Genomic DNA, 13,207 nt, shown 5'->3' with positions numbered 1-13,207 from the left:
TAGCTCTTCATAAACTGCATTATCTCATACAATGATGCTACAGAATTTTCTTTTCATTTGCATCTTTCAGTGCTTTTTCCTTCTCCTTTACTCTTGCACAACTAAAAATTACTATGCTAACAATAGTGCTATGGCATGCATATATTTAGCTGTACATGCATATATACACATATATATGCCCTTACACAAACATGGGAATGAAACACATAGAAATGAAAAGCACACTTACGAAGCAAGCTGGGTATTGTTAACCAAGTACTCCAGCGGATAGCTACAGCTAAATTTGTACAGAAGCCCAGGCAAATAGCTGATAATCGTTGGTGGGTCTGGCGTATCAATATAGCCTGAAACATTACCTATTTGTACCACTGAGGTATTTCCATAAGCACTGATACCTCGAGCTGAGGATACCTATTGAGGGAGATAGAAAATTACTCTTATCAGAAAGTTAACTGTGGAACAAAAAATACCAAAGGACACTGATACTTTAGTCCATAATTTACCCAGAGATATCTTCAGAAAATCCTTCAAAAATTAATTTAGTTTAATAACATGTTCCCTGTGTTCTGTTTTTTACCTCCCCGAAATCATGCATATACAGTTCACAAGCAATATCCCTGTTCTTAAAACACAGACTTGAGCAACATTTGAAAAAAACTGATGAATCCTGGAAGCATATTTTTTTGGTAGGTAATTTTTTCCTGAGTATTCCCAATGAATTCACGTGACTTACTGGGAAAAGCTGAAGGAACTTTATTACGGTTAAAAAATGTGAACTTAAAATGAGCTTCCATATTCAATAATAAAGCCGATACAGAAGCAATTTCATTCACAAAAACAACACTGTTACTCTTGAGCTTTGTTTTTGACACATCAAAACCAATGTACTTCATAAGCAGATACAAGCCAAATAGCTGAACTTTGAGTCTGTGTTTCTGTTTACATTATACATCTCTAAATCTAAATTATAAACTATGTGCAAAGAAAAACTGTCAGAAAAGCAAGAGCTGAAAATTAATACAACCTTAATGCCAATGCAACCTTAATTCAGTCCCTGGACACGTGCTATCCTGTGTTGCTCAGGCTCACAGAGTGTGCAGAGCCAGCAATAACATGCAGCTCTCCAGAAAACTGAAGGACACTCTTTCCTCCTGGTAGCAGCCCAGCCCCACTCCATCTGTAGCTACTGATCTGAATAAGGGGGTGGTTTGAAAACAGCAGATAAGTGTCACAAATTACTGTCTCAGAAGGCACATACACAATAAGGCAAATTAACGTGGCACTGGACTTCCACTGTAGCATTTCTTTTGCATAACTGTATTAGCAAACAGATGCTTTCAATAGCTTTAGAATACACAGTTTCTTAAAAAGACATTTCATTATGGAAGAATCATCCTGAGGTGCACACGAGTTGTAACATTTTGCACTAAGTAGCACAGGATACACAGTAGGTATTTTGATTTCTTTGGCTACAGAAAAAACAGCTAGAAGACAGATGCAGCCATGCACTTTGTCAATAGTATACCTAATCATTTGCTAAATGGCAGGAAAATTATGAATGTCAAATTTTCTAGGATCTGTTCCTTGCCGATAAAACATAGGTTAGAGCACTAAGGTAGTATAGCCAACTACAGCTCTGTTTAGCTTCCTCACCACCGCACCCCCAGAAAATAAAAAGTTGTGTCTGCCATATTACAGACAGACCTGGGTTTTACCTGAGTTCTGCCTGAACTGTTGTCTTTCCTTTACTTTTATTGAAAATGAGTTTTAAGGTCTTTCCTATGAAACACAGCCAAGAAATGCATGGGATTGTGCTACTCCAGTGTGGGGAACATGATAAGAAATTCTCCCCATTCCTTTATCCTCTTTGTTTGTGGCACAGCATGCGTAAACTGGGAGAGGATGAGGGGAATTTTTGGTTATATTTTTAGCAGCTGCTACTTTGTCTTTGTATCCTGTGCAGCCTTGTGGGGGGCTTCATGGGGACCTCCAATTATTTGGACTTACCAGACTGTTGTGGGGTTTTTTTTGTTTTTAAACATGAAGCTCATACAATTATAATCAAATAGCAAGTTCAGGGAGTTTACAATGTGACTGACTCCACGGGAACAGGAAGAAGTTGCTTCCTGGCAAATTCTTCTACTGCAAGTCATCGGAATGCTACAGCTTTTCAGGGAAAATGAGAAAAGAGGATCTTGAACTTGCCGAACTGGGTTTTTGTTGACATTCTAAAAGAAAACTCAGCCTGAGGTAAATAGGTCACAGAGCATATCGAGCATTTCAGCCCAGTTTTGCAAAATTATTAGCAACAAAACAGGGGGGGTTGTTATAAAAACTGACAGGTATCATCAAGTGCAAGTATGAATTCCAGATAGAATATAAACCTTAAAAATAATACATTTTTACACTTCCTTTTGTAAGTTATTCATAGATACTTTGATAGAAGTCATCACTGCTTGTACAGTGTGATATACACACAAACTGTACAACTCTCCTCTCCCTTGACTTAGAGGGTTTGAGACATGACTTCCCCCTCTCTCCCCATTCAGACAGTGCTTCACTGAAGAAAATGAAATTATATTGATACAAAACAGATTTCAAAGTCAGCTCCTGGATCAGATTCTGGTTCCAAAAACTCACCCACAGCTAAGGATTAGATTTAGTCATTAGCTGTACAAAGATGTGCATTATCCATGCATAAAACAGCAACATAAAATGAAGACACTGAAGTCACACCACCAGGCAAAATGGCAAAACACCATAGCACAGACTGACCACGCACTGAGATCAGAGCTGAACATACGAATCTGAACTTCAGTCCCACATCTTGACTTTTTTGTTATGAATTAAGTGCAAAGGTTAGACAGCCCTTTTTTTTTTTTTGGGGGGGGGGGGGTGTAAAACATTCAAAATTTGCTTGAAAACTTCAGTTTGTTGCCAGACAGTTCCATACTGAGCTGAGATCTTACAAGAAGGTGTGAAACCTCATGGCACAGCTAGCAGGCGTGTTTACTGTGGGTTGGGCCCTCTGGCCAGACTATGTCCCCTGTGACATTCAGCCTGAAGTCACTGCCTTATCACAGAACATAAAAGATCATTCAGCAAGCCCCTCTCATATGAGAGCACAGAAGTACGTACCCAGACTATAACTCTCCTCTATCTAACCCACTCTTAAAAATATTTTATTTTCATTTTTCAAGTGGGTATTTGAGAAGGTTCAGCAAGAGTTTTAAAAACAGCTTGGAAAAATCTCATTTTGCTACTGGAAAAAAATATACTTTCTAATCAGAGGACAAATGTGTGTCCCACCACATTTTCTCATTAGTAATCAGGATTATAAATTACCTACTTTCTCCAGTTTTCTTTGATGTATGCAATATATTGCTAACTGGGCAAGACAAAGTAAACATTATCTGTAAAAGATACAATGCTGTCGAGGCCATTCGCTTGATCCTATGCATAAACAGCCATGCTACAATTTCACTGTGACTTTGTCTTACCACTAAAGTGTTTCCACAGGATTCCAAAGTACTCAGATTGATGATGAAAATGACCACTGCTGGAAAAGTGTTGTTATTGATGAAACCCCTGCAGTGGGCATCCCCATGTTTCCCATTCAGTGCCAGATCTGTCTCAGAATAACCAGAGAAAAGAACTGTGCAAAAATTTATCTTCATAGTAATTGTCTGTACTCCACAGAAAACATTGATATCTCGTTCAGCTGCAAGAAAATACAGGGAAAGACATTGTAAGATGTATTTCAACTAATCACCATGTAATTATTGTAGCAGTTAGTCTAGTGTTGTAACTTCTGATTGAATCAATTTTTAGACCTCAGACACAGCAAAATATTGGAGTAAAAAGGTCAGAATTGCATTATTCTGAAGAACAGATTTGACTCTACAACTTCACTAAAGAAAAAATAAGAATTAATATAGTAACATAGTCTACCACGCAACAAAACCATTACTCTAAAATTCCCCAGCAAACCATTTAGTAGCACATTCATAACCAAAGCACTGCAACAGAGTGGACAAAAGCAAGTGGTTAAATATTTGGAGTCTGATTAAACAGCCCCTTTCTGGAACAGAAATTTCCAGCAATTTTGAGAAACTCAGGAGGCCAAGCTCTGCCTTCCAGCCCACTCTGGCATGGAAGTCAGGTGCATTTGTCTGAGGTTGTCTGGAGTCCACTTTGTATAAGACCACAGTCTCAGGCTGTGCAGACTTTGAAGTACAATCAACAGCATATCAGAGCAATTTATTATGATATCTTTAAAGTTGGGAGTTTTTTTAAGAAACATCAACTTTAGCTTTAATGAAAAATCAGTTGGCTCTTGAAAGACAATGATCGATACTACAAAGCGTCTTGCAATCTTTCATTCTGCACATTATGACAATACGAAAGACCTAGAAAACAGCAATTGTTACAACTGATCAATTTTTGAACAACAGCAAAAAAACCTTCTTGGATGACTTTGAGCTTTTATTTGAAAGTTCTGAAGATTTTTATGTACTTCAATGGAAAAGCATCAGATTAGGATATAGGCACAAGCAACAGGTTGTTTTGCTTCAGCGCTATAACATAGCTTTTCTATAAGCTCTTCTGTGTCTGTAGATGACTGGGGGGGCTATTTTGGTTTTTTCTCCCAGTGCTTTACAAAAAGACATACTGCACCATGTTAAACACAGACATTACTCCTTTATATAACAACTCATTTATTACATCTGCTTAAAGATTAAGTGCTATTAAAAATTGCAGAACAACTTCAGTCAATACTATACCATTAAGCCTGCTGAAATGAATTGTTTCACTGCATTGTCACAACAGAGAGGAAATGAAATCTCCATTACAATGAACTAGCTCTTCCCCCATGGTACAGGAGCACAAGCAGTTTAATTTAGACAGCTTTAATGGTGGCTTTAAAGCCAAAACAATCAAGTGCAGGAAATAACAGGCTAAACTCAGTCCTGAGATAATGTGGTGATAAATGTTACTTACTGGGTGTAAATTTGGGCAGAAAGGTACTGGAGGCAAGACGTGAGTTGAAGTGATTTGGCATGAAATTCTCCTGGTTAGTACATATACATAATTCCACTAATATAATGTACAAAGATCAAGAAGAAGCATGCCTTGGTTTTCACTACATGAGGACTGTTATGAACCATTTAATGGGTATACTAAGGGAGAACAGTACAAAAAGGCAAATGGCAAAGTGCACCTTTACACTTGGACCAATGCACAAACAGTCAGATTGTAACAAATTGCAGGATGTAATATAAAGTAGCTCAGTTAATTTTATAACTCACTTCAAGCCTTTTAAAAAGCAGGATATTACTTTACCGGTTAAGGTATCATTACCGCCTACAAAATTCTCATTTGACACTAAAGGAAATGAGACCGTACAGTACAAAAACAACCTTTGTGCTATACAGGAGGATAAACAACCTTTCCAGACTGAACCTTTTCTGCCCACTATTTTACAAGGAAGTATTGTTGCCAAATTAGTCCATTCTGGAATTAAAACAATGTTACTTGTTTAGAAATTAATCTGAAACTAGGTGCAAATAGATCTTTAGATGCTAAACATCTAGCTCATTTCTTGTGAATTTAGAAAGGTAAATATTATTCCTATATATGTGTAAGTTTAAACAAAAAATATTTGCATTCCTGCAGTAAAAGCTTCTGGTTTTCCGAGTAAGAGAGGAGAGATGGTTTGAAGGCTAGGTGACCCAGCTGATAGAGCCTTAAATGTAATGACCTCTTTGTCACAGAGTTTCCATACAGGCAAACCACTTGGCTTTTCTGACTCAAATCACACAAGCTACCTATAGTCAACAGTACTCACAGCAGTGTCACATGCAAAACAGAGTAAAGCTTAAGAGGTAGATAGATACTACAGTAACAGAGACCATCTTGAATCAAGGACAGGCTCATGGCAACATGAGACAAATGCCGATAGCTCCACTGCCCACTTCTGCTATGGTACCCTTCCACATGTTGCCAAGACTCGCCCCAGAGCAGGCAGCGAAAAACCTGCAGAGAATAAGAGTTTGCCACAGAACACCACTGATAAAAGTCATTCCACCAGAAGAGGTGTGCAAAGACACTTAAGAGTGCAAAACCAGCTTCTCTGCACGAACCTCCTCTTTGATCAAATTGCTGCTTTGCTAGTGAATTAAAATGCATAGCATACGTGAAAAAGCTACAATATTTTCTTAGCTTCTATTATGTTCTCAGTATGTACTTACAGCAAGAGCCCCCTGAATCAAAACTCTGCATTTCCCACCTGAAGACAGCCAGGCTGCTATGGCTCCATCCCCCAAAAGCCTTCTAAAAGCTACGCTTTACTGCAATGCAGAACTAAAGCTTTTTTCTCTAGATAACTCTCTGAAGGATGACAGGATCTAACCTTATTACATACTCTCTAGAACACATCTAGCTTTTGGTATAAAAAGTCACAGAATTTTCAGTGTACCAAATATGGGTTTTTTCTTCATCCCTGCCAGCTATTGAGTACTTGCACTCTAAAATAAACCTGCAAACTGCAGAAACAAAAGTCTTGCCTGACTATTTATCATCCTATTTATGCAGCACCATCCCTATGCAAGAAGTCACCTAAGCAATGAATGATAAAAGCACAAATGAAAAATGGATGAGCTCCAAGGTTCCTTTAGGAAGGCTTAATTTCTCATCTTTGCTGAAAGACAACTTCTGTTCTTCACAACATTTAAAGAAAAAGAGCAGACAACTTCAAAACTCAATGGCTTCTCTGGTACCTGCACACCACAGACCTCTGCAAGAAAGTCCATTCTCACCCCGTGTTTGGAATTTCAGCTGACAACAACAAAGATTTCTTGGGCGGGACAAATAAGGAACAGGAAGAAAGTGTATCCATAAACAGGCTCTGTGAACAGTATCTCAGCCTGGAGAGATACTGGTTTTGAAACATTCTCCTTTTTGACCTCCCTCTCTCCACTCCCCTTACATTTGAACTCTGAAGACGGTGAGGCCAGCACCCTCAAAGCTACAGCCTGAGCCAAGTGCTGGGGAAGCAAGCATAGCCAGAGTGAGCCCCTTCTCCCTGCAGAGATGCTTTCACCCGTCTTCTGGGACTCTCGGACCCAGAAAACCGAGCTCCAGCAGCCTCACTCAGCTCCACTAGCCACAGCCCATTACATAGCAGTCCCTTCTGCATACTGAAAATAATACCTGTCAAATTTAGGGACAAAAGGGTTTTCTGTTTTTTACCTCCATCTCAAATGCACGACTAAGAAGCAGAATTATTTTTCTTTCCTATCTCTCAAAATCAGCACTAAGACTGTTGATTAAATTCCAACCTTTGAATCATTACTGCCTGAGATCACAAACAAGGAAGAGCAGGACTCTACTCTCAGCTCCTACGGGCAGTGTGGGGTGATTAGCATTTACTTAAAAAAAAATGTTTACTTGTAACCTAAACAGATTTTCTCCTAAGTCCCTGAGATTTGGCAGACATGGAATCTGATATGACCCTTTTTTATGAGGCAGAACTGCAAGAGGCCCCTAAGTACCCACAATAAGAACTGGATTCAATTCACGGGTATCACATTGCAAATATAAAACCTTGGCACAGGGCTGGTGCAAAAAATGACCAGAGAAAAATTTAAAAAGCACAGAAAGAGGAATCTAAACTTCCCTCTAGCTGTTGCAATCCTCTCAAGAAGCCTGAAACAGAAAAACAATTACATGAAAAACCACAAGAGGTAGGTCTGAGGCAGGTGGGCACAATTCACTCACACTTCCGAGGCCAGCCTGTAAAACTTTACCTAAGAAGGGGAATATAGAAGTAGTTTGTGAAATACTCAGTTAAAAGTGATTTTGTCAGGGATGGAAACAACATATTTGATCTTCTTTGCATGTCTTACTTCTCTGCTCTTCATATTCACATCGATTAAGTGAAAAAGGATCAAACCACTGTTGGTCTTTAAGTCAACAAAGCACCTAGCAGTGTGGTGGTAACACAGGAAACAATAAACAGACTGTAGGCTTTCTGCTGACTTAAGTTTAATAAAAGAGCTGATCCTTCCTGAAAAAAAATCAAAACTAGTATTATTACTCAGAAAGCAACAACACTGAAAGGTATTACAGTGTAATACTATACTGAGAGTTCATCACTATGCTGTTCAATTCAATTGCTACCTCAGAAACACAAGATGTGAGCGAGACAGTATTCACAGCCTTTTTTATTACTATTATTGTGTCCAAGAAACAACTGAGGCAGTAAGGATAAGCAATGTAACAAACTAAAAGCATTCTTTAGCTGAGTAAGCCCTGATACACGTCACTAAGACTGAAATGTCATTTCTATTTCTCATTGTATTAACAGCTCCAGACATCTGATGTCCCCAAAACAACTTAATTCCCATTTTCTCACAGAGGCATGAGTGTACATCATACATAGATGCATCCCATTGCTTCACCTGCCCCTAGCCAAGTACTTCATGTTGAAGTGAGGCACTAAGTTTTGCCATCAACTTCATTTTGCTCAAAAATAGATATATATTTCTTTATTTCATAAAAAGGACATAATTATATTCTCTTACCCAGGTAAAACATGAAAGAAAACTCGGAAGTTTCAAACTCTTGAATCTACAGAGAACATTCACAGCAACATGATCTCTGGACATTTCTTGGACAGGATAGAGCTCTGGAAAAAGCAGGTCAAACCCCACTGATGTGAGGTGAGTTGTACTCCTTGCTCCTAGGCTGAATTTGACCCATTGTGCAATTAAGAAGAAAGTAAAGTGCAACACTAGAGGAGTTTCATTGTCACTGAGATAGTTAACACTCACTTAATGTGGAGTCCTACCCCCAGGCTTCAGACAGATTTAAAGCTCTGTATTTAAAAATAAGCACTGCTTTGAACCAAGACAATAAAGAAGCCATTAGAAAAAAGTCTATTAAACACTTACCAGGAAACCTGCTATGGAGGTTAGCATCACAGTTGTATCCATTGAACTGAGCCGTCACTGAAAGCACTTTAATCGTCAGCAGGAGCAGTAACCATACCTGTTCCATTGCAAAACCTAGCAAAACATTAGGTGGTTATTACACACATCTGTTCATTGTGTTAAAGATGCTTACTGCAGTCATTTAACCACTCAGGAGGTTATGGTCTCCAGCAAAGGAATTGGGGATAAAGCTCACAAGCTTATGGGAAAGAGGCCACAGGCAGCAGGGCCCATTTCTTTACTTCTGAGTATAATGTGTAATTTCTATTAACTTCTACAGCTTTTAATCATAACTTGTGGCAAAAAAGGTACTCCAGAATGATATCAAAGGAAAAAAAATCCCTAAAATAGATTGACAGATTAGCATTGCTTAAATATTTAAACTCCAACAGCTTTTTTGACATTTCAGTGTAAAAATTCTTTGAGAAAGACATCTTAGAACAATAGTTTTATTTTAGCCAAGTCCTCGAAAACCATACAGATAAATGCCTTGCTGAGCAATTCTCAGGCTCAAGGTACTAGAATAAAAATCAGTTCGTATCTATTTGCCAAAAATCTGTTCTTTGAAGCATGCATGCAATTGCGTTGAGCTTATGTACAGAGTTGGCACAGACACTTGCATCTACTTGAATTGTATCTGACAACCAGACCAGGAGATAAGAACACATGAATTTCTAGTGTCTTGAGTAATTTTTCCTTTGGGGAGGAAAATTCCAAGGTGTAATACCTGTGGTATTTAGCACAACCAAAAATATATCTGATTCATGCTTTTGTCAAAAATATCCCAAAATATTGAGATTTTTGTCCATGAATCCAAGTGTTACTGATTTTTTTTTTTTAAATAAGATTTTGTAATTCTAGAAAATATCTCTGCCAATATGGACCTCAAACACTGCAATGCTCTCCATTTGCCTAGACAGGAACTAAGCAATTCTAAGATTTAGGAGGTTTGCTTTCTCTAAGACTATGGATAACAAAGATGCTGATCATCACCTTTCTCCAGGTGGACATCAAAGAACATTTGTAAACTCCATAGATGCAGCACACCTAAATGCAGACATATCTGGCATGGCAAGTGGCTGTCCTGCATTGCTGAGAAGAGCAGACAACAGCAAACGGAGAGAACATTTGAGACAAACCCTCAATCTTAAGTGGATCTTTCGTAGCTACACAGCAGTCTGAGCTAAAGTCTGCTCAAATTAATAGAAAGGCTTCCACTAGTATTCAAATCAGGCTCACAGAGTACGCAAACCTGGGATTTAAAGCCTTGTGTTGACAGACTCATAGGTGACACTCCCAAGAGCTCTTTCTTGGCACACCAACCAACTACAATAAAACACTGAGCCAAAGTCTACTAAAAAGTCAGTCCAGCCATTCACTCATGTAATTCTGCTTAGACATATATGGAATAAAATTGGAGAATTGGAAATGTTAACTTCCTGCTAAGCATGCGTGTTTTGGAAGTCGGGTATAACTTTTGCTCTCATACCCAAAAGCAGTTTTGCTAGCAAGTTCTGCACAACTTCCTCAAAGCATAACCTATAGCAACAATGCAACCTCCTTTTAGTTTCAGGTGGATACAAAACTCTAAATGAAAGCAGTCTTTGACCCTCTACTCCTTTTCTGTTAGATGCCTGTACAGATTGACAGCACTTGTAGCTAACGCTGATGAAAAATTGTGAAAACTTAAGAAAGAAAATAAAATTTAACTGGGTTGCTATGAAACCTCTATTTTCACGATCTCCTCACCATCTCCATTACTCTGACAGAGCAGTAAGGTAGTGTTTTGTTTGTTTGTTTACTATGAAAATTCATACTTTATTTTGAAAGAAACATTTTTTCCTTTGGAAAATTGGCATTTCTCCAACATACTGGAGCCTTACTTCTGCTTGTACAGCAGTTACATCGATAAAGTGGCTATTACTGTTCTGTTGTATATGAGCTGGTTTCTGATGTCCATTACAATGGTATAAATCAAGGGTAATTTACCAAGATCTAAATCTGACTTCAATTTTCTAACTGCCACAGTATTTTTTGTTAATAAAAAAAAAACTGTTTGAAAAGAATTTAATGAAAGATAACACTGACAAAGCTGTAGCTATTACTTTAGATGAAAAGCAGAACTTACAATAAATTCTAAAATTTTAATTATTAAACTTAACTTCTGCTGCTGTATTTCAGAGGAAGGAGAGATGATTGCTAAGGAACAAAGCTGAATTAAGACATTAAGTATTTATAGCATTAGTTCTCTAGCTGTATTCAGAACAAATCAGATTTTAACGCAACCAATAATGTCCTACTTGCTTTCTGGCTATTAACTCATCCGCGTAAGGATCAACATGCAGATCCACATCATCGGTTGAGCTGACTACTGCTGGTTTCAGTTAAATAAGTTAGGAACATGTATTATTTTTCATTTCTCAGGAGAATTGCAGGCATAGAAAGGACCCTGAGAGGCCAACCTCACCTATCTGCCCACACCAGCAAGAATCAAGGCAGCCATACCTGCTTTTCCAGCCTATTCTTAAAGGCCTCTGGCAACTTATTTCTCAACAGAAATTTCTAAAACTTCAGTCCTCCAAACGTATAAGGCACCCTAACAAAAAGATTTGTACTATACTGATACTGCTGAACATTTCATCCAATTAAAGCAGCACAGAACTTTTATTAAAATAGTAACAGGAACACTATAATCTTATTGCCTGTACATGAATATGAAATGAAAATTCAATTTACAAAAGAAGAAAGGTAACGTGTAAGTGTCAGCAATAGGGTGACTTATAATCCAGGAGTAAACAAATTGATGTGGAAGATGTTTGCCTTTTTTCTTCAACTTAGCATGCAATTCTTTAAGCTTTTTTTGAGGAACACAGCTCTTGGTGCTTTCCAAAAAAAGTGCTTCTTTGCTCTAGTAGCAAACATATTTGGCTGTTAAGACAACTTTCATGATTCCAAAGATGCCACCATATACTGCAAGGGAAATGGGATCCTTTCTATCTATGAAACTCTTAATTGACAAACCCATACCAGGTTTCACTGATGTACCGAGAGTTCTCTTCTATGGTCTTCAGCCCTCATCTCTAGTTTTCTCTGCTGAGCATCTTCATCAAGGATCTTAATGTTTACATGATTTACCATGTTTTTTTTATGACATTCACAGTGTAGTGCTTAGTCTCACTGAAATGCCCAAATCACCTCAAAAAATTCCTGTCATAGCTACTTAAATAATTTTACTTCCAAATGTTTCCGCCTCTACCCATCCACCTAAGGATCTCTTCCAAACAAGTTCTGGTATTTTCTATTTAGCAAGGGAACCATTCTTTCCCTTGACTTGGGGGTAGAGGTAAAAATCCATGTGCAAGACTTCCGTTAACACAAAAAGAACATGACAACTATCTCAAGCATTACTAGAACAAAAGAGCTTTAAAGGCCAGGTGTAGACAAAGAGACAGTCAGGGATTTAAAGACCTACCAAACGTGGTTAATTAAACCATTTCAGAGACTGTGGTTCACATAGATTTCTAAAACAATCAATTCAAAGGAAAAAAAAACCCAACATATCCAGGTTTCAATGTAATAACATTAGAGTAAAATTCTAGAATGCTGAAATAGTCAGGGTATGATTCCCTGCTGAACCAGAGTTGTCTACATATTCAGCACTGAGTCACAACTGCAGGTCTTACTGTTCTTTGCTGCATATCATTGAAGGGTACAAACAGGTAAGAGTTGCAACCTGTAGCCCTTAATTTAATTGTTACCATTTACAAAGCCCTTATCCCTGCTTTCATAAACTTCAGCATGTCAGAAAACCCCCACAAAATTTCAAAGTAAAGATGTTTATGATTTAAACAGCTATTTTGCAGTCAATTTAGGAGTTTAGTTTCATGAAGAAACATTGGTTTGACCTATCTAGATTTGCTCTTCTTTCCTCTTGTCACTCGACATTCATTTCTCTTCTTCACCCATCCTCTCTAAAAAAAACTTCAAAAATTTTCAACTGTGAACATCATTCACTGATTCAGCCCTACATTTTTATTGAAATTCATTTGAGAGTCAGTTCTGACTTCTGAGTAGATTACTTATTTCAAATATTCATCTTGTATTTTGAGAACATCCTATAATCTACTGCTTGTTCTCTATTTTTTGTCCACAGGGTGTGGCAGTTCTGCAAAATACTACGGCGATCTTTATGCCTTCTGACTGGATAAGTCTTT

At 38.0% G+C, this 13,207-nt stretch overlaps 1 protein-coding gene across 4 annotated transcripts in view; it reads right to left on the bottom strand.

Annotated features, from left to right (window-relative positions):
- ZPLD1 (zona pellucida like domain containing 1) overlaps positions 1–13,207 on the bottom strand; it is a 112,766-nt gene that overhangs the window by 14,402 nt on the left and 85,157 nt on the right. For all 4 annotated transcript variants that reach the window (XM_030020889.2, XM_030020885.2, XM_030020886.2 and 1 more), the window contains 3 exons: positions 8,955–9,068; positions 3,501–3,721; positions 230–411 (listed from right to left, as the gene is read on the bottom strand). In XM_030020889.2, the coding sequence (XP_029876749.1) occupies positions 230–411; positions 3,501–3,721; positions 8,955–9,060 (509 nt within the window). In that variant the 5' untranslated portion in view covers positions 9,061–9,068. The remainder of the gene's footprint in view (positions 1–229; positions 412–3,500; positions 3,722–8,954; positions 9,069–13,207) is intronic.

The sequence above is a fragment of the Aquila chrysaetos genome, chromosome 7 (genome assembly GCF_900496995.4).
Source record: "Aquila chrysaetos chrysaetos chromosome 7, bAquChr1.4, whole genome shotgun sequence".
In the NCBI taxonomy this organism is placed as follows: domain Eukaryota; kingdom Metazoa; phylum Chordata; class Aves; order Accipitriformes; family Accipitridae; genus Aquila; species Aquila chrysaetos.
This window is presented reverse-complemented; position numbering and strand designations above follow the sequence as displayed.